This window comes from Apostichopus japonicus, chromosome 11 (genome assembly GCF_037975245.1).
Source record: "Apostichopus japonicus isolate 1M-3 chromosome 11, ASM3797524v1, whole genome shotgun sequence".
NCBI classification, from domain to species: Eukaryota; Metazoa; Echinodermata; class Holothuroidea; order Aspidochirotida; family Stichopodidae; genus Apostichopus; species Apostichopus japonicus.
In genome coordinates, this window is record NC_092571.1 from 3,885,633 (window position 1) to 3,908,606 (window position 22,974).

Here is a 22,974-nt window from a genome sequence, read left to right on the forward strand (position 1 = left end):
CCTTGATAAGCCAATGAGGCTTCTTCGCGAGTTCCTGCTTGCAGGAGGATCTAAAATTACCTTCCTACATACATACATACATACACCCATACACACGTACTTACACTCATACACTCACACATACATAAATATCAAGTAACTAATTACCTCGAAAGATTCCCGGATCGCCTCCTTCGATGCAATACTCCAGCTGTGGACCGTTGTCGGACATGAACACGATAAGTGTGTTGTGTTCGATTCCTTGGGCGCGAACTTCATCAACGATACTCTGTACTTCCCAGCTGAGTTCATTTATACCATCCCCATAAGCACCTTAAATAGAAGTAAACACAATAGAAAAAACTCCAAGTACTCTCAATCCATTGTGATAAGAAAATCAATCAAGTCCTAACATTTATCCTCTCTGTCCCTTTCCTCTTCTCTCTGTTAATGCTACCATTACTCAGGCAATTATTTCCAAACTACGCCCCCAGTCCTGCTGTCCTGACTTCAACAACTATTTCTAGGGATTAGTTTGCTAAGTTTCAATGTATATCGAGTTTTAATAGTACGAAACATAGCATTATCTAACTAAACGGCTATATTTTATAGGGGAATAACACGTACAGTGTTGCCATCAATACCTAAAACTAGATTCACAAGTGAACAACCTGCTAAAACAAACTATCACAAACAACTGAGACAACTGTGGCTGGACTGAAAGTAGAACGATGTGACCCCTGTGACTCCATACCCAACCTACAGGCTTTCAATCTTAGAGTAGAAAGGACACTGAATTATTAATAGGTGTAATTTACAAATCTACTAAAGGGCATGACAACAGCCAAATGTGTTTCACCGTTGTATGAAACACAAGCAACTGATCTGGCCAATAAACACGTAACATGTTGGAATATGATATAAGACAGCCAAAACTTGTTCAACAGACTTATGCAAGCTTGTTCTCAAAACAAATCCACCGGCGAACAATCTTTGTCAACAATAATATATATCTTATGATTTGTTTGATATATAGAAGTATACATTTTATTTTTATGTTATTACATAAATATTTAATGATGTTACTTTTTATTTTATATAAATATTTTATGTTTTTGTTTATCCCTGTGCCGAGGTTTCTATGCTTGGCGTTCCATGGGGTATGCCCTGGTAGAAATTCCAGTAGAACCCAGTTAAAAAATCAACTAGGTTCTACTAGGGCCTACTATGTCTAACTGGTTTTTAACTGTATTTAACTGGGTCTTACTGGGTTCCAACTGGGCTATGCTGAACATGAGCTAGGTTCAACTGGGTTTACACAATGTTCAACTGGGTTTGTTCAGACCCAACTGAGTTTGAACTATGTTTGAACTGATCCAGTTGGGCTTCAACTATGTTTCACTGGTTTTTGCACTAGCCCAACTGGGTTTGAACTATGTTGACTGGTGAACTTGCCCTGTTGGGATTGAACTGGGTTTCAACTGGTTTTGCACTGGCCCAACTGGGTTTGGATTATTGGCTGGTGAACTGACCCAGCTGGGGTTTAAACTGGGTTTCACTGGTTTGCACAAGCCCAACTGTGTTTGAACTATGTTTACTGGTGAGCTTGCCCAGTTGGGGTTGAACTAGGTTTCCCACTGGCCCAACTGGGTTTGGACTATGTTGACTGCTTTTATTTTAGGCGTAATTATCAAGAATATTATAATGTAAGTTCGTAAGCAGTAACCGTATCGTGATAAATTGAAAATGCTAAATTAGCCAACTTATGAGGGGTGTACAATAAATCTTTGTCATATTTATCACAGTTATGATTAAACGATTACGTTTTTGTACCGCAATGATTAAAAATACGAAATATTTACCATATAATAAATTTGAAAAAAATATGTTATACTTTGTTCGTCGATTTGAACAATTGGTAGGCAAAATGCCTTCCTAGTGCAAAATAGTATGATCCGACTAAATTTGAACTTTGACATTTGTCCCTTGCGTTAGCGCTAAATTTATAAATTCCGAATCCGCAAACCACATACGCCAACAGAAGCTTTGCAGAATAATCGCATTTGTAACCGATTTTGCCAACAATTTTAAATTATTACCGCGGCTAAGTTCCCTCCTTTGTGATCTTGCAGTATCTTTATATTATTGACACATACTTGTAACATTATAGTTGATTGTAAACGTGCTCTTTATCATAAATATTTGAATTGAACAGAAACTTTATATATATCGACCTAGGACTATAGTATAGGCTAGGCCTAACAAACCGGTTCCCTACTAGGTATACCACATGGTACAATTGCTAACGTTAGACATATCCTAACGTTATAGTTGCCTAGCTTATAGGGGCCTTACCTAGTTATACTCAAGTTAACACCTATATTTAGCCGCATGATTTTAGGAAAGTTATCGTCAACTAGCAAACATTATAGCAATTTTCAAAATTTACGCAATTGCCTTGATTGTTGCTTCAAACATGAAGTGTCCTATTGCTGGCATAATAACATACTTTGCAAAAGTCATTAGCCTAGTGAAGTTCAAAGCATACACGTATATGCTACAAATGTGAGGATGCCCTACACTGAACATTATGAAGATATGATTAAACTATCAATCTAATTTAAAGTGAGGCTTCATTTGTACAGTGTAAGATGGTCAGCTCTTACATAAAGTTTTGTTTTGTACCATAGTTTTACTTATTTATTAGTGCAGTGCTCACTGTACAGAGGGCTATACATTTGTACAGTATATTTGTATGTTGTCTTGTGGCAGCATAAGGGTTGATTTAATAACAAAGTTCTGTCTCTCTTCTGGGTTGCTAGGCAACTATCTTGTTCTTCCTGGAAATTAGCCCTCACAGGAAATGGGGTCTGTGTGTTTATATTTTAGGAACAAAGGAGTTAAGTGAGGGTAAAGGGATTTGGCAGTTGGCTATGAGAATCTGAGCAAGGCAGTTGTAAAAGAAGAGAAAGATAGTTTAATGGCTGGATAGTTTCTTTTAAACCTTAATTTACATAGTTCAGTTTACTGTAGTCCTAATTATTTTATGGAAGTTGTGATATTCAACTGACAGTCTGGGACACTATTTATTATAAAGGATACTATTTACTATAAAGGATATTATTTTACAATAAAGGATATTCCAGGACACCATCACTTATAAAGGACATTATTTTACTACAAAGGATATTGACATTATTTTACTGAAAGGATACCCTGGAACACATATAAATTAAAGGATACTTTTTTTGATGGGATCGGACATTCATAATACCATTTATTGGGTTCAACTATACTGATGTCGTAGAATATCTGATGTCGTGGAAGATCTGAGGTCGTAGAATACTTCAATGTCACCAGCAGGCCAACTCACCAGAACAGACTTTTAAATTAAATGTATTTCTTTACATTTTGGGTGCACACCTCATGACTGTAAGTTGTTTCATTTAATTCTTTGACGGGGCCCAGATCAGCTGTAAACTGTTTGTTATTCATAATTATTATTTCTTTTGATCCAATCCAGTTGATTTCTCCATTTTTTATGTGTCTTGTTCTGTGTTAGGTCATCACACCAAACCCAGAGTTCTCTGATCAAGAACAAACATTTATTTTCAGTGGCTAACACCCTCACATACAGTATAGATCTACTGTTAAAAAATGAAAAAAAAAGTTAAAAAATCTACTGTTAAAAAACTTCTTATAGTGTGGTGTTACTGTTATATAAGTGTAGATAACACCAGTTGAGAAACCCAGTTCAAACTACTTAAAAATATAAGCAGTAAAACATAGTTCACCCAGTTTAACCTAGCAAAATATAGTTGACCCAGTTGAACCCAGTAAAACATAGTGGACCCAGTAAAACATAGTTGAACCCAGTAAAATATAGTTGACCCAGTAAAACATAGTTGAACCAGTTGGACCCAGTAAAACATAGTTGAACCCAGTAAAACATAGTTGGACCCAGTAAGCATAGTTGAACCCAGTAAAACATAGTTGAACCAGTTGGAAAAAGTTCAAATTTGGGCCAATTTCCGTATAGAAAATTCCAGTTGAACCCAGTTCAAAAGTTCAACTGGAATTTCCACCAGGGTGTGCCCTTCTTGGCCCTTTAACCTGTTATGTTATGTGTGTTGTTATTTTATGTTATATTGCAATCTCTTAGTAATGACATTGGTTGTAAATCAACTCTTGTCTGGAAGTAAGCGATCCTTGATCAATTCAATCAGATAGCTTTTCGTTGTTTAAATTCCCGTCATTATCATGATATTAGAAATAACGCAATACTGATAGGAAACTGAACAAAAAGACAATAAAATGGTTTCACAACATTCTAAAACTATGGCCATATCTAACGTTTAGAACAATGTGTGAATTAATGTTGAACACATTGTTTTTATTGTTCTGTTAGCAATTATGTTTAGAGTGTTATAGGTTTAGGATAATTTAATGACTTTGTATACGAGGGCATGATCGCTTACATTACAGAAACTTCAACAGGGGTGCAACTGTAGGCAAAGAATGTGTAAGAAACAATGCAAGCACCCGTGGTGCACATACATATATTCTCATCAGCTCAATCCCTCGATGAAATAAAGACCTTTTCTACCGGGTGGAAATAAGAATTACGGATTTCATTTATAGCGTTAATTAAATAGCATACACCGCTGATGCTATCTGCTAAGCCAACAGAAAATGAAAGCCCGCAGCATTCGCTAATTTCCTTTCCAGTATATTATTTTTTATAATTTGTAATTTATAGTATGTTGTATTTCACGCACAAGCAATATAACAATATATGTAAGTTATATTGCACTTTCAGCGTGGTTATAGCAATGCCACTCATGATAGTTTTTAAGTGATTTTAGATAACTATATACTTTATAAGAGTTTTGAGACAGATGCATTGTTTTATCTTTCGCAAGCCACTTTAACGACTATACTGTCTGTACTGTGAACTTGCTGCTATAGTGTCAACAGAAATCTTAGTAATCGCCGAGAAATACAATGAACTTTGAAACCTCACAAAAAAGCAAACAGTTTTTATAGCTCAATGCAGCCTTTCATACCTTATCCACCATTATCAGCGTTGTCGGAAGTTTTCATAATCCTCGATGAAAACGGCCGAGTTGTAAAAACAGATCATGTGAATTTTTCGCACGCTCCTTGAGCTAAAACTCGCATATCATTCTGCACTGCCCAATGTCAACTTTAATCTCTCTCGGTAAAACCGACAAATCTTTCGTCCATAATTATAACTTTTATACTTGGTGACATGATTACACCACGCAAATGTGAAAGCGAGGTGCATTTTCTCACTATCATTGGAGGACTCTATCAATTGCCAATGTTTAACGTTCTTGATTTAAAATAAACCTCCAGTCAATCTTTGCAAAAATGCCATAATTGCAAAATAATATGTTTGGCGGTTTTCGACAGACAGATATATCTTGTAACAAATATAATGAAAATATACATTCATGGAGGTTACAGAACTGAGCTATAATAGCGCAAGGCTTTATAACAAAATGGCGACTCTTGCCTGTGCTACATCGATAGAGAACAGCTTTAAAGTAGTATAAACTGGTTTGAATGGCATAAATAATTATAAATGATATCATTATTCGACATTTGAAGTCATGATATTTAATTTCCCATTATTATGTTAATTAGGTAATCAGTGTAGAGAAGAGCATGCGCATGGCGTTCACATGTTTGTTGTCTTGTCATTTATAGTAGAATATAAACCACCAGGCTATAGGTTCTAGTGACTGAGCAAGTCAGCCAGACCCTTCTATTTTAATCGGTGGCCCCTTGCCTGCATGCCTGGCAAGGGAGGCTACAACCCGAGGTCAATCAGTGGCCCAGGAAAACATTGAAAATGGACGGGAATGGGCAAATGTAATAAGTATATAGTGCATTTCCATTCTCAAAAGATAATTATATACGGAAAGGGCAAAACTTGGGGTCCGTTGACATAACTATCCCCAAGGGCCCATCAGACTTCGATGCCCCCCCTACTCCCGCGTAATTATAATGTTGTGCCTGTTTTGTAACGAGTCATAGCTCGAGTAATACTGAAGGTGACGAAACTCGGACTTGCGGAAATGTTAACCATTAAAATAACACAATGATTACAGCTATATTCACTTGAATCCAGTCGCGAACATGTCAATGAGTTGAATCGGAGATTCAGATGAAGACTTTAACATATCCAATGACAATGAACAAACATCGGATCGAGGAATGACGTCATTTTCGATAAATTTACTGTTTATTTATTATCAGCTAGAGTAAGTGAGCCATTTTAGACAATGAACATAACGGTTCAATATTAACTTCATATACGGTTATAAAGTATAATTTCATCTAATAGTATGGAATATAGTAAATTACCCTTAATTATTAATCTCTTATAGCAACTATATCGATATTCGACATATTTCACGCTCTCGAGCTCGATGATAAGGAGAAAGTTTACGTTTTTGTTTGTAGATTTTAGAACGCATGTGTTCGAACTATACAAGCACGCAGGTAGGCGAAGCATACTTTTCTTTGCTTCTTTTTATAATTGGTTACTTGAAACAATGCGCTAATTAATAGTAAAGCTTTTAGGGATGTGCGTATTTCAGCCAATGATCAGTAAATTACATCATAGTAATCTCCATCAGCGATCTAGGACGAATTTGACGTGATCGCCCAGGTTTATCAGATCGGAGTTATCATTGGAATCGTGCACGTGGACGTGCTGTTTATTCCTACAATTGATTCAACTTATTTTACCATCGAGTATTCATCTTGATTAAACAACATAATTTTATAACCCTCACGTGATGTATGACGTTATAGGTCACGTCATATACACATGCTTCTGCATCCTTCAACACCTCAATTACCCACAGCTCACACGTTTTTAAGTTACATTATTCCCTTAACTTCATTTAGCGAAGTGTCAATCAGGTGCTGACATTATACCAGCTACTGTACACTACTCCCCAACATCAGTAGTATGGTATGATCCAAACCCTGGAAATTCATAGGCCCCCACTTGTTGTATATGCATAAATTATGCATCTATTTTTGGAATACGGTATCAGCTGTCTTATTCTCTTACAGGTGACTGTTTTAATCACAGACGCTGGCGGTTTGACGTATATAACCCTTACACAAGCCTCGAGTAACTTCAACCGCTTCTGGTTCCGAATCATGTCAACCGGAAGTGACGAACATGTTTATGGCGGTGGTGAACAATTTTCATACGTTGATCTAAACGGGAGGAATTATCCACTTTGGCTACAGGAACAGGTGCAAATTTTAAAATTTTACATTACAAACAAAAACATGCATCATCGTGGATTAAAATGATAGTAAGGGGAATTTTGTTTTGGCTAAAAGGTGAGAGAAATGATCATATTCTAAACATCCTAGTGAGCTTTGCATTCAATTCCTAAGTATCGTTTTCGAGACACAATTCTGATCCGATTGTCCCCTGTTTGGCTGTTTCATTAAGATGCCAAACAAACACCTTAAAAATTACCAAATAAACAGTGCAAATTGCATTGATTTGCTGGTATAATGATTATCTAAAGATAAGTTTTGTTTTCCTCTCATTCCAACCTTTTCAATATTTCAAACCTATTCTAAACTGTAAGGTTAGTTTACTAGTTTGGACCAATACATATTATATTACTTCATACCTTTTCAGGGAGTTGGTAGAAACAAGAGCACATACACGACCTTCTTAGCGGATCAAGACAGTGGGTCTGGGGGAGACTATTACTCAACCTATTGGGTTCAACCAACCTTTGTGTCGTCCAGGAAATACTTTGCTCACTTTACAAGCTCTACTAACGGGCAACTCGATTTCAGGAACGACGGTTTCCACGAGGTTGAAATTTGGAATGCACCAGGTATAGTTTTAATATGAACATATGAAAAAGCTCCTTCTGACAAGAATATGCATGATACAAGTTTCCTATAGCAGCAGGGCAAGGTATGGGCACAAAGAGGATGATGTTGTTGGCAAAAGATATATACATCAGCACACGCACCGAATGGAAATATATTATTTCCCTATTAACAATATTCTTTCCAGACAGTTACCACCTCTCCAAGTCTTCCAGGTCACTTTTGATAGAAAAGTAGCCCTACCCCATCTAACACTTTATAATTTATTTACAGGTTGGGTATATCTCTTTTAGACTCAGAGATATTCCCTGGGCAGCTCGTGATTGGAACGGCAACTACATTTCCAGATCTCTTAACCAAGTTGACTGGGCTCCTTGGTCGTCAGCCCAAGCTGCCTGACTGGTTGTATAACGGCGTCATCTTGGGAGTTCAAGGCGGTACAGAAGCAATGCTAGGGTATCTTGAGCAAGCTCAGGTAAGGTAACATTCATCACTTATACCTTTGCGTCATGAAGTTGCATAGTACAGATTTCAATTTATAAGAGTTAGCCGGAAGAAAAAACCTGAAAGGAGACATAAACCCAAGCATCATCATGAATCAATGTGAACAACTTCTCCAAACAGTTAAGAAAAATCTTATATCATTGAAGATATATCAAAGATTTAATGTTCCTTCACACAGAAGATATGACATCACCGAGTCTTCTACGAGAACAAAAAGTTGGTCGCCAACATTTTCGGTGGGTCGCAAACATATTCAGAAGTATGAAAATAGATCTACAGTTGTCGAAGCTTGCAGGCGCGGCCGAACGGAAAAATTATTGGGGGGGAGGGGAGGGCTAATGTGTGGAGACTAACTAAGCGGAGCGCCACCATTGGTTGGCGCGGAGCGTACGAGAAAATTTTCGGTTTTTTCAAACCCCCAGATGGCCGGAAACGGCACTTCCCGAGTGTTTTATGCTGCGAATACCTAGCCCTAAAATATGGGTCTCAAGCCTGCAATTTCTCAGATTGAAAGAGAAAGTCTGTAAAAACATTGTAATTTGTATAGTCGATGGTGTTTTAAGAGAGTAGCTATTACTCGTAATGTACTCGCAAAGACGTTTTTGAGTGTAGTAAGGGCAGTGGCGGAGCTAGGGGTATTGGTCGGGGGGGGGGCAAGAATGGTCTGTAGGGGGCTTTCGACACTATCTAAGCGGAGCGTCACCACAGGTTGGCGCGGAGCGTACAGAAAATTTTTGAGTAAAGATACTCTATATATTGCAGGAAATGACCCTTTCCGGGCCTTGCTAATTTGTAGATAAACGGAGTATAAATAGGTGTAGTCGCCATTTTGTCGGAAAATTACACCAACAGAATATGACAAATGTCAATAGGTAGATGAGAGCGCAATAAAATAGTCAATAATCGCGAATAAGTAAAAAGTAGTGAAAAGCTGAAAAGTGCGCCAGCAGTCCATTTGAGTCCGTCAGGGGGGGGGGGGCGGGCATCTGCCCCCTGACTGTATGGACGCTCCGCCACTGAGTAAGGGGATGTTGGAGAACTGGCTGAAATGAGGCAAGTCATTGTCCTAAGACGAAGTTGTTTTGCGCTTACCGGTACTCACTGCTTCCACTTTTCACGGGGCGTGAAGACGCGGTTGGGGTGACAATGTGGTCTATAGCCAGGGAACGGGCCGAGGGTCCCCCCAGCATTTACTAAAATTATTACACCTATATAGTATACGTGTGCATCGGACAGATCGACAAGTATGCATTGAAAAATGGGCAGATGCACGTTTCGGAGCCTTGGTAAATATTGGGGGGGGGGGGGGCTAATCATGCATTTGCCCCCTCAACTTTTTCATTGGGGGGGCTGAGCCCCCCCAAGCCCCCCCGGTTCCGCCGCCACTGGAAGCTTGTCAACGGAGATCGATTAAGCTATGTTGGTAAAATCAGGTCCATAACACATGCTAACTTCATGGATTCTGAGCATCGAATCTGACGTGTGGTTAACTGGTGGGTGGTGGCTCATGCCTCATGGATGCCCGGGGTCATTGCCATAATAGTGTGCATAATGCGATCAACTTCATGATTGCATTGTCCTGTGTCTCTTAGTTAGGGTTCAACGGATGTGAGCGTGCATCAGGTCGGGAAATAACGTCAAATACGTTTCTTACACAATTTAGCGAACTAAATAGTGTGATACTTTACAAGAACAAAGCGCCAAGAATGAAACTCTCAGACAAGAAAAGAATATCATTTCTCGAAAGCGCTGAATTATCAAAATAAAAGAAGTGATCGCTTTGGGAGTACCGATAATCTATTGTATTAAAATATTCGATCTATCTCTTGATCGTAGGTTTAGGTAAGTCCACTTACCAAAGTATCAAAGTGATACTAAATGTGTACGGGAACAATATTTTAACTTGGGGACTGCTTCCCGCTTCCACCTTCACCTCATTAGGATTATCGACAGCCACAGGAATAACACAAAGTAAATAAATAAACTTGTCATTGGGTATGCCAAGAGCATTGGAAGAAAACGGAACATATTAATTGTTGAGGGCAGCTCATCGTAACAGTGACAGTAATAGCATAGGCCTACTGTTATGTATACTCCTCAAGTTTGATGTTCTTTGGCAAAAATTCCTGTCATTGATATATGAATGTCTTTGCATTGAATATTGGTATAGTTCTTAGCATGATTCAACAGTTGATTTCTGATCCAGGTAGGTGTTCTATACAGGACCTCCTAGTATTCTTTGTTTGTTCTCCCGCAGTAGCCTTATATAAACATGCTGATTTCTACATTCTCCTATATGTTTATATAAGTATTCAACGCGATCACTTAAACTTGCAGCTCAAAATTGCAAGTGTGTTCGGGACAACGACTTTCTGACGTTTGTAAGATCAAGCTGAATAATTATGTAACATATTAATATGCACCGTAGCCGCGACGGAACCTCAGCATCCAACAATTATTTGTTCTGCTGGGATTACAAGTCTATAGTGTAGGTGCCACCACATGTTGTGGCGCCTAACAATAACACTGAACATACAGGTCCACTGTTAGGTAAGCTTTTCTTCATCATGATCATCATTTTTTCCCTTCAGAACGAGGGAATGAAAGTCGCCGGGCTTTGGATCCAGGACTATGCAGGTAGGATCACAACCTCGTTCGGCCGACGGCTATTTTGGAATTGGCAATGGGACCCCGAGCAGTATCCTGATCTGGACACGGAGATCATTCGGTTGAAAGAGGAGGAGAATATACGCTTGTTTGCTTACATGAACCCGAATCTGAATCGTGAGGGTAACATGTTCGTCGAGGCAGAAGATTTGGGATATTTGATTCGAAATAGTTCAGGCCAAACTTATTTGATTGATTATGGTGAGTTCTTCTGTGGAATCGTTGATCTTACGAGCCCCGAAGCATTTGATTGGTATAAGGCCAAAATAAAAACCAACATGATCGAATTTGGCTTCGACGGTTGGATGGCTGACTTTGGGGAGTACCTTCCTCCGGCAGTCTTTGACAACGGCGTCTCCGGGGAAGAAATGCACAACCTTTGGCCTGTTCTCTGGGCAAAGGCGAACCGTGAGGCAGTGGAAGAGGCGGGCAGACTAGGTGATATAGTGTTCTGGATGCGTGCTGGATTTACTGGGTCTCAAAACTACAGTGTTATGACTTGGTCAGGGGACCAATTGGTCGACTTTAGCACAGCAGATGGCTTGGCCTCAGTTATAACGGGTACATTATCTTTGGGGATGTCAGGCTATGGACTGAATCATTTTGACATTGGTGGATACACGTCTTTATATGGTGTTATAAGAACGGAAGAACTTCTCTTAAGATATGCGGAGCTAGCAGCCTTTACACCAATGATGAGAAGTCACGAAGGAAACCGCCCGGACGAAAATTGGCAGTATTATTCCAGTGTACACAGTATGAAGATGCTGGGACGCGCAACCGAGATCTATATCCTAATGAGGAACTATACGCAAAGTGTATTGGAAGAGGTGTATACATTAGGTTATCCAGCACAACGACCTCTTTTCTTTCATTACGATAATGACCCTCTGTCATTCGATGATTCAATGAAATATCAATATTTACTGGGGAAGGATATTCTCGTAGCACCGGTTTATTTACCTTCCTCAGAGACTGGTGATAGATGGACCTTTTACCTTCCGCCCGATGACTGGGTCTATCTTTGGGATGGTACGGCTTATGATGATGGGGGCGAATATGTTACTGTCGATGCTCCATTGGGAACTATTCCTGTCTTTTATCGAAAAGACTCGACGTATGCGCAATTCTTTCAAAACGTTGCAGCTAGTAAGTCAATTTTCCTTATTTTTGTTCTCAACTGTGAAGCCCCACGGGGATTTGACTGCATTGCAGTCCTCATATATGTTAGGATTGCCTCCATTAAACTTGTGATGCATCAAAAGGCAGTGAAATATAAAGCTTTTTGTTCTTAATAAAATAATTGTCATTATTATGTAAACTTAAATACTTTACCTGACTGAAAAATTCAACCGCAACTTCTATTAAAGTAGTGATTAATGAAAAGCACAACAAGTTAAACTATATCATTATTGGCATCGGGCCCTCGAAGCCAAGGAGGCCCGAAGTGAACACAACGTCAATGGGCCTCCGAGAACACTTCCAGGTAAGAAACACCAACTTCCTATTTGGATTGTATACCAGAAACACTTGATGGGAGGAGGTGGGGGTGGGGGGGGGGGGCGGGGCAATCATAGGGTTTCAGAGGGCACAAGATGATGTCAAAATGTCATGCTGGAACCTTTATCAACCCAAGAACAACTGGTTGACTGAAAAATGCAAAAACAACTTCTATCAAATGAATAAGAAAAGACAAATATAACAACTTTAGTCATTTCATTGGTGGCCACGAGAAATCCTTTGTTTGTTGCCGAAATTCTTATTATAAACATAAAGCGAAAGAGCTAGTTTGAGGAATTTCAGTTATCATGCTAATCAGTTTAACGTTGATGACGATGGGTGTATGTCTTCCTAAAGGAACGGTTTGCCACTTTCAAATCGGCCCAGGATCTTCTAGGATATGTACTCATTTTATACTCTCAATGTGTGTTGCTAAATTTTAACTTCGACCTTTCTAGCTTACTCGGCCTTAAAGCTCAGTGAAAATAACACTTTCTATGCAATTTTCTATTAATTATTATTTTTTTTATTGAGTTATCTGTCCTTAAAACATTTTGGGCTGAATAAAAATTCGCCAGATTTTTTAACGAGTCCGTAGATGCTACAAACTTCAATCAAACTTTGCAAGCCTGCCCAACAGACCATGCGCCAATCAAATCTCTCTGTTTTGTTCACGACGGTGAACTGTGTGCTAGCCTGTGTTAGGTCCATATTTTAATAGTATCTTTCTTTCAGTCTTACCCATAAAGCTTGCGAAATTTTGTCATTTCCTTCCATGATATTGGGTATAAAAAGTGGACGATACGAGTTTAGCAGGTTACATTTTTGTAATTAACATACTGATATGGGCGGTCGCAGTGATTTGACGGCAAATCGTTTGCGCCAAAAGGGCAACAGAAAATAAAATTTTGCGACAGCTTTTCTCCATTAAACCTACCCGGTCAGATTGCATTAGAATAAGAAACAAGGAATCTGCCTCGGAAGGTTGTTTTCCGAAATTCATCAGCAAACCCACATTGAGACTTTAAGCTTTAGTTTATTGTATTTTATACATGTAATGATGGTTTTGAAATTGTTCAGACAATTAGCGAGCCTCGCAATCGAATAGCCATACGTGAGACAAATGTAACAAATATATCGAAGCTGCTCTCAGTACTAAAATCAACATCTCAAGAGCACTTTGACCGACGGTAAATTGCTAAGTTCAAACTTCAAGGAGTAGCTTAGCTTTACAGTGTCTCCGAAAGATAAACGGATGATTAATTGCTTTACGCGTTATCATGGAAATTGTAAAACAACTAACACACGGGTTAAAAAATTGCAGTAAGTACTATATTCTAAAGTAACATGTTACACAACATGTTACACAATTACCAACATCCCTTTGAATTTTCCGTTTGAACGCTATTTTAGTAGTTCGTTTCAGACAACAAAATGCCAAAATCGGTGATAAGTGCTATACGACCGTTATTGTGTACTAGGTAATAGACATAGCCTGTTTACATGTATCTGCTATGAAAGTATGACAATCATATGAATAAGTCCAACTGATTGCAGTAGTGGAAAAATTGTTGACGTATTCAACAAACGTGTTCTTGTATTAAGTAGTGTATAAAAATTGAAGATATATTTGTACACTGGCTTTTTTGCGTGCTATTGAGGCTTACGATAACGTTGTCAAGCGTAAATTTAATCCGTACTCCAAACACTCTCATTGGCAGAGTACGGGAAAGAATAACATCAAGTTCAGACGCTTTTATTCAGAATTGTCATGTACTGCTTATGTATGTGTGAGCAATTAAATACCCAGAAGAGGATCTCTTTGCAAATATTTTCTCCCCGAAGAGCTTTACCATATAAACTGAGAAACTATGCCTTTGTTTGTTTCATATTAGATCTTGTAAGAATACTGCAAAACCATTGTCTCGTCTTATCAAAATCTTATTTACACTGCCTATAAAAATAACGCTCGTTGAGTAGGCCTATCAAGATTTATGGACCATATTTTCAACTCCCAACATTCTCTAGTCATAGTTTAAACTGTTTTTAATCTTCTTTTATAGACACTCCTGCTATTCTGCCGACTACTACTATGGACCCAGTCCCCACATCAATGGCGTCAATAGCTTCAATGCCTTCGGAGTTTGTACTAATAGTTACGTTTTTCCTAGTGGGAAAAATTTGGACTCCATGAACAACTTTACTTACTCTACAGGGACTATTATTTTCTGTTGTCGTAAAGTAGATGTTTCGTCATGTGTAAGCTTTTTTAACCTTTTAAACAAAAATCACAACAGACCCATGAACTTTAATCGTCATCAGTATTGTGACCAATTTTTTAGCCTACTGAAATTGCTAGAAGTTGCCAAAAAGACATTCCTGGAGATTCTGATTCTATTACTTTTTCACAGACATTGAGGAAGTGTTAAAATGGACAATTAATCATCTCAGTGTGTAGAAATAGCTACGTAGTGGAGGCAGTAAAATGCTTGGTGAAATTTGATAATGATTGCAATGAAAATCATCGGGTGTCTAGGCCTTCGTATTGAGAATATTAAATTACTTATTGGGGTGTCTTTGTCTACGTATTGAGTAAATTATACTACGTATCGAGTGTCTTGATCAACATATTGAGTATATACTTATCTACATATGACACCTGCCTACTTTGAACTGTTATGGACCATTCGCATACCAATCGAATACACTCAAGCTCAAACTTCGTGAAGTAATCGACTGTTAGATATACGTTTAATCTTTCCCCATCTTCTGTGTCTTTGTCTAGTTCAAGTTTCTCCGCACAAATTTCTGCGAATAAATTGTACTGGGCGGGTTGATCGGAGTAGCGAGGGAAAGACTTTTGATACAGTTCAGCAATATTTCACTTTTAAAATTGTCCCAGTTATAACGACCTGATAGAATGTATTGAGATTACGACATGAAAACGTTTCCACATTTCAAATTACATTAAGGAACCTTTTTTCTTCTTCAATAAGGCGAGAATTCTCAATCAAATAACTTCACATGAGGCTGTAAGGCACTAATGCGAACGGACCACAACTGATAATGATAATGTAATTGTATATATGATTACATAGTCATTTTATACGACAATTTACTGATTAAACACGATAATATATATAGAAGATACACGATGATAATAAGAAACTACACGATAATAAATAGCAATGTAGTCTACACGGTTGTTATAACAAAAGTACATGGTAATTATAAGAAACTATGTCTATAATAAGAAATTACACGACTGTAATAAGAAAGTACCGTACACGATGATAATCTAAACTGCAAACGATGAAAAGCGCTGCGTCTGCATATGCGTTGGCATATGTATGAGATTTTGAACATTTGTATTATTTTTAGAGGGTAAAGAATTCCCTCTAGATTGCTGCCAGCACAACTGTGTGCCCATTGTATTCTGTTCCGGCCGTGGACCGGATAATAAGTACTACTTTATAGTAAGTTGTTATTGGTTATACGAGTAAGCGCGTCACACACACACACACACACACACACAACACTCGACAACAGTGAAACATAACAATCAGTTGTGAGTCGTGATGTCCACCTTGTGAATAATATGTGTGTTCATATGGATATCGTTAGCAGTTTTTATAGCATCGTGTATATGATTATTATTATCATCGTGTATCTTCCTAATATTATCGCGGACTTTAACATGATCACCATGTAAAATATTATTATAATCATGAAAACTTAGAGTATTTTTTGCAAATTAACATATAAATTTATATTATAATTATGATATAATTAATATTATTATGATATAATAACATAATGATTGTAATCATGATATTAAATCACGTTACCACATCATTTGTGTACCATTTGGCGTTCCATAGTGAACTGATTACCTCAATACGGTTATCCGAAACTCGGTTAGATTATTCTATCACGCTTCTCGGCCTTTTGGCTAAGATCGTGTGCAAACAGTACACAATAGATCGCTCACCAACCTTTGACCTGAGGATAATGTGTAGTACCTATTCCCTTTTCCAAGGAACTTGTGATACTCACTTAATGTAGCGTCGTTATGACCATACGGTTACAGTTCCGATTGGGGGTTGAGAGCGGACCAAGTTGTTTAGAATTCGTGGCTCAATCCATCAAGTTATACAAATATAACTTAACAAGAAACTCAAAGTCACTGCTATGTTGTCTTCAGTAATTTGCAATTTGTTTATGTCTGTTATATTTTAAAATCCCGTCAACTCAAAACAACGACAATTAAAGCAGATACTTGCATGACCAGCATATCTGTTTTTTTTTATCTGTTCCCTTTCGAGGGGAATGGTGATACATACCCGACGATGATAACACAGTCACAGTCCCGATGCAAGGGGACTGAGGTTGAGAGCGGATAAGTCGGTCGATAGTTTGGTTTTCGTGCCCAAGTTCTTTCCTGGGTGACTTTTCTTAAAAAGTATCTCTCTGTACATGAAATACACTTGAGCTTGGTTACCTCACATACTTTACATATATGTATGTGTGTGTGTGTTTGTGAGGGGAACACAGCCAAGTGACTGATAAAGTCATAAAGGATGACATGTGATATAATCGCCCGGGGGTCCGAATTGGCTCTCTACGGGCCTAACTGGTGTTTGGGGGAGTTCTCGGGCGACCGAATGGAGTTGAGGATCGAATCAATTTCCATTTTCATTCACCCTGTTGACCTTCACATGATGAAAATAATTGAAAAAGTATGTCTTACTTCGATCGATTACTATCTCATTATTAGTCATCTTCGATTGGTTTTGTAAAATTATTGAAAACCGCAATACCGCTAAAGCAATAATGTTGCCAGCCATCCATTGAGCTGGAAGTGTCCAACAACTATAACATCATCACTAGGACATTCCAAAGTCCTCTCCGTCTTTACAGCACGCCGCACAGCATTTTATAACCCCGAGAGGGATTTGCTTTTCCCTCTTTCTCACGCCCCCATCCGCCCCTACCCATCTACCCACACCTCCAGCCTCCATCAAACCTTCGTCCTGCAACACCAATCATTTAATATCGCTTCAGCCGGCAGAGCAGAGACATCCCCTCCCTCATAAACACACACACATCACCGCCACCAACAGTGGGGAGATGATGTTGTGTGCTTCCATGCATGGTAGGTCAGTGTGTTTATTTGTATCAGAGATTTTTGGATGAGAATGTTCTTTGGTTGAGTTATTATAAGTCCTAAAACAATTATGGACTTGCATTAACAGAAATAACAGAAAACTGAAGTGATGTTACGACGCTATCATTAATTTGGAGGTATGTGTAGAAACATGGCCGTTTGGAACAGAGATATTTATAGAAATATTAGTAGCACTCAACAACCAACAACCAATAGGGTGCAACGTACATAATATCGTGTCGCAATATTAGTTTTTCAAACAGCAGTGATGATGTCAACGGAATCTATGAGAGGCGACTCAAATACCTCTTTTCAAATCGATAGGAGGAGGAAACGTAATTTATATTCCGTTCGTTTATTTCTTTGTTATATAGATCTAAGATACAATTTTCATGTTCAATAACGTATCGGCAAAAGGAGAGGGGGGGGGGGGCTGCGGTGAAGAGAGAGTAGCTATGACACTGAAAGGGATGCTATTGCCTCCTATAACTTTATAGACTTTATAGAGATTTTAGCTGCTGATAGGGTCGACCATGTCAGAGTGTTGACAAAATGAATTGCACATATAAAAGCTATAAAAACATCCAAACCCCGTCCTCGTCACCGTCCCTTCCTCATTAACATTCAGTCTTTCAAAGAACAAGATGATCAAGTTGGCTGATTATAGATCAAACTTTGATATTTATAAAGATGATTCTAATATTTTGTATTAAACTAAATACGCACTTCTACATGTGTGTGGAACACAAGGGGGGGGGGGGTGCAAACACGCAAATGCCGCAGTTTCAGAGGATCAATAAACACATCAAGTCACTGCGGACTAAACAAGTCTTGTAGTTGACGAATTCCCGATCCCCGTGTTTCCCAAATTTACTTGCATAAACTCAAAACCATATGAATCCTATTTCAGGTTTCGAAATACTGTGCTATTTCCAGCCATTCAGATCCCTAAATAAGATTAGTCACATGTTTATAGTTAACGTGTTTGACTTAATTAGTATGGTCCCTTCCTCATTCAAAAAGGTCTTGAAATGTGAATAGGTATTGTTTGTTGAAATTTCAGGCTTAATCCCAGTTCACGAACTGCCTATTGTACATTTACGTCTTGAAAGGAAGCGACATTCTTACTGCTTGCTGCAATGTAAACAAAGACATTGAAGCGTGAGCTTCTTGTTAATAAAGATATTAAGATCCGTCGTTCTAAATGAGAGTGACAGGATGAAAAGAGATTTCGTTGAAGGCAGTGTCATTTACTGTTACCAATAGATTGTATCCAACCAATAATACCAATTTAAGCTCGTTAAAACGTAACTTGTCAAATGGCTCAGAGGGTAGAGCAGTGGACTGGTAACCTGATGAACGGAGTTCGACTCCATCAATGGTTGGTTATACACGCTTAAAATTTCTTTTTCACTTTCAGTAGTCTACGCTGAAGTCTTGATATATTAATTCAACCATATAATTTACTGTGATGGCCGATGCTGTTAAGAGGGTGACGAAAGACTCATTCCTCATCGGTCGTGTAAATCGTGGCTATGGTTCAAGGATGAGACGCTATTCTCCTAAAAGTGAATCTACGGATGCTTTTAAGAGCCATATAATTATTTTATATTATAAAAACACATTTCAAACTAGCGCCATCGAATTCCTTAAAAGCCGTTTTCTCTTGTCACTCTGAAGGTTAATAGATTTTGTTGTAATGGGTTATTTGTGGTAAGCCAAGCAACACATTCAAACAGTCATGCAGTTCACAAGGGTTTGCAGGAACTTAATTAAACCCATTGTTTGACATAAATGTGTTGGTAAAGATTTACACAACCTTCACCAAAGCAAGTATTATATTCGTTGCAATGCCAGGGGCATACAAGCCAGCGAGACCATGCGATAACATTTTAATATACATAGAATTCAATCTATATCACTTCTGCAAGAAAACCAAAGTGAACCAGCCCAGCAAACACAAAAACGTTTCAAAACGTTATTAAAATGTTTCGTCTTTTGTTTTGATAACGTTATTTGTGGTGTTATAAATATGTCACGAAAACGTTTTTAGGTTATTATTTCAAAACATTTTGTCGTTAAATCATTAATAATCATTAATATCTCATAAAAACGTTATGCCGACGTTTTCATAACATCACATTTAACGTTGTAAATACATATTTTAGAGGCTCTTTTAATAATGTTATGATAAAGTTTTGTGTTTGCTGGGAGGGTCAATATGGTCGAAATTCTCACACCGGATAGGTAGTTTTGGAAACTGAGTGATTCTTAAGAACTTTGTTTAAGATCCACGATAAAATATCCCGTATTGTGTTTTGATAACTTCAGGAACAAAATTAACTTTGTTATGCCATGGACCGTTAAAACCACTGCTCTCAGTCTTGCTATGGTCGTATTCCTATAGCACATTTACTTATTTTTTGAGAATGACTCTTTAAACAGTTGAGGTTCACTAGTTTAAGTGACTGGACCTTTTAGTTTAGTACACAGCCCATCATACTAGTTCCTCGGTTGCACTACAACACTCAATGGGAAAAATTAAGATGACATGTTTATAATTTATTACAAATTTGTTGAGGAAAATGATGTTGAATGCCATCCAAGGGTGCTCTGTTGCTTATATGAAAATTAAAGTATTTAACAAGTATATTTAACGATACATATCTTGAACAAATATTCGGGAATAGCTACAGAAACATTATGGGACTCAAAGTTGTCTGTTTTCTTTGTATTTTAATATATTAAGACTAAAATTCTGCCTTATTCATTATGTAATTATTTAAGTTAGTTATCAAGTTACAGCAAAATCTATCTGTCGATCATTCTCCCATGATTGAATACCGGGAATACTTTTTAAGAAAAGTCACCCAGGAAAGAACCTGGGCACGAAAACCAAACTACCGAACGTCTGATCCGCTCTCAATCCCAGTCCTCTTGCATCGGGACTGTGACTGTGTGATCATCGTCGGGTGTGCATCACTATTCCCCTTGAAAGGGAACAGATACTACACATGATCTTCGAGGATGTCTTCAACTCTTCGGTCTATCCGTTCGTTGTACACGTCTCAGGATAAAACTATTTTGATATCGGAAGAATGTTATCCGATTCCTTGTTCTTTATTCTATTTGTTTTACAAGTCAATGGACTACATTCGGATGAACAAAGAACAGATGAAGAACACTGCCATTACTGGAATACCAAGTAGTCCCCGTTATGTCCAACCACATCTTCCTTATTCGAAACAAGTTTATAACAACAGATAGAGTTTTAAGCCATTCAAGTGGTGCATTTGTTTTCATTTTACCGAAACCTGTACGACAAGATGTTTACGCTATATGAGCAGTCCAGAATTCACAGTTAACGTTTAGGGTTTTAATCGGCTTCCGGTAACACGTATCAACGCATTCAATTGATGACTATATACAGTGGCGTCACCAGACTTTTCAGTCTGGGGGGGCACAGGGGGGGCACCAGCATTTGATGGGGGGGCACTTAGGTGGATAGGGATCGCCGTCCTGGGGAGGGGTCTAAGGGGAGGGGTGCCCTTCCAGGCGCGGAGGAACGGGAAAATTATTGGGGGAGGGGGGGGGCTAATGTGTAGAGACTAAGCGGAGCGCCACCATCGGTTGGCGCGGAGCGTACAAGAAAATTTTGGGTTTTTCAAACACCCAGATGGCCGGAAACGGCACTTCCCGAGTGTTTTATGCTGCAAATACCTAGCCCTAAAATATGGGTCTCAAGCCTGCAATTTCTCAGATTGCACGTAAAAGTCTGTAAAAACATAGTAATTTGTATATTCGATGGTGTTTTAAGAGAGTAGCTATTACTCGTAGTGTACTCGCAAAGACGTTTTTGAGTGTAGTAAGGGGATGTTGGAGAACTGGCTGAAATGAAGCAAGTCATTGGCCTAAGACGAAGTTGTGTTGCGCTTACCGGTACTCACACTCACTGCTTCCACTTTCCACGGGGCGTGAAGACGCGGTTGGGGTGACAATGTGGTCTATAGCCAGGGGACGGGCCGAGGGTCCCCCCAGCATTTACTAAAATTATTACACCTATATAGTATACGTGTGCATCGGACAGATCGACAAGTATGCATTGAGAAATGGGCAGATGCACGTTTCGGAGCCTTGGTAAATATTGAGGGGGGGGGGGGCTTATCATGCATTTGCCCCCTCAACTTTTTCATTGGGGGGGCTGAGCCCCCAAGCCCCCCGGTTCCGCCGCCACTGCCCCCCTCCCCTTTGGAAAATTTTCGCATACGGAGGATGGGCTAGATGCAAAATGCTGCCACATTTGATGCTAAATTCGATTTGAAGATATCTCCAGAAATTGCTATTTTTGAGGTAATGATTTTAACAAGGCGCAGAATTTTGCAGAGGATATGAACCACATGCTGTCGATATTATGCCTAACCCTATCAATAGAACCTACATTTGTTGAATTAATGTGTGCATGACCCCCGACTCCTTTCTTGTCCTTCTCGTTTTCGCCCATTATCTATTAAGATGTAACAGGTTCCAGCATCGTTATTGGCTCCTATCAGGGATCTCACCATGCAATCCAAAGTTTGATCACACATCGAGTATGGCTCAGTATGCAGGTGTGAACATTCGCCATTTGTTCCTACAAGCATCTGGCCTCAAATGACCTCTGCACCCCCTACACAACAGGGTTAATATATGGGTCCACAAATATAGGCAAGTATGGTGCCTGCGGACCCTCACATTCTCACATTTCGTCAGCTCCTAACCTGTCAACCTCAGACCAATGCAACATACCCTCCCTTCTCACAGTCATGTAGCTCGCGAAGCGGACGTGTATATCCACTGGTATGGCGTGAGCACTGACACATTCAATGTAAATATCGACACCTGTTGTGATGGCGCGGGTCACGACTTCGATACCCGACGTTCAAGGATAAACTTTTTCATTTTTCGCAGCTCATTTTGAAGAAAATACGAATTACTGTGCTTCTTTGTCCTTATGAAAAACCAACTCAGATGATGGGAGTTGAATATAACAAAATATATATATATATTTTTTTACCAACCCAAATCTCAGATGGGGGGGCACTCGGGGGGGCACTAGGTTTTCCAGGGGGGGCACGTGCCCCCCTGGCCCCCCCTTGGCGACGCCACTGACTATATAACGACGAAAATACATTAAGCACATGAACATTAATATCCTCTTACTTGGGCTACGTATGTGAGACTCAATTGCATTCATTATTATCAGGAGTTTTAGC

General features: G+C 38.9%; 2 protein-coding genes across 3 annotated transcripts in view; both read left to right on the forward strand.

The window, feature by feature from the left end:
* Positions 1-22,974, forward strand: part of LOC139975801 (uncharacterized) — a 218,521-nt gene that overhangs the window by 178,444 nt on the left and 17,103 nt on the right. The gene's annotated exons all lie outside the window — the stretch shown is intronic.
* On the forward strand, positions 1,150-17,271 carry LOC139975795 (sulfoquinovosidase-like). Of its 2 annotated transcripts, none has more exons than XM_071983976.1 (6): positions 1,150-3,411; positions 7,093-7,281; positions 7,682-7,886; positions 8,178-8,359; positions 10,980-12,204; positions 14,619-17,271. In XM_071983976.1, the coding sequence occupies exons 1-6, from the start codon at positions 3,406-3,408 to the stop codon at positions 14,747-14,749; spliced, it is 1,938 nt and encodes a 645-aa protein (XP_071840077.1). In that variant the 5' UTR covers positions 1,150-3,405; the 3' UTR covers positions 14,750-17,271. The 2 variants fall into 2 exon arrangements, with proteins under 2 accessions (XP_071840077.1, XP_071840078.1); XM_071983977.1 differs by lacking the exon at positions 1,150-3,411 and adding an exon at positions 6,255-6,269.

Bases quoted from the DNA above. Each gene is read 5' to 3' on its own strand.
- LOC139975795 (XM_071983976.1), top strand. The intron at 7,282-7,681 runs GTGCAAATTTTA...ATACCTTTTCAG, and splicing joins CACTTTGGCTACAGGAACAG to GGAGTTGGTAGAAACAAGAG. The intron at 7,887-8,177 runs GTATAGTTTTAA...TATCTCTTTTAG, and splicing joins TGAAATTTGGAATGCACCAG to ACTCAGAGATATTCCCTGGG.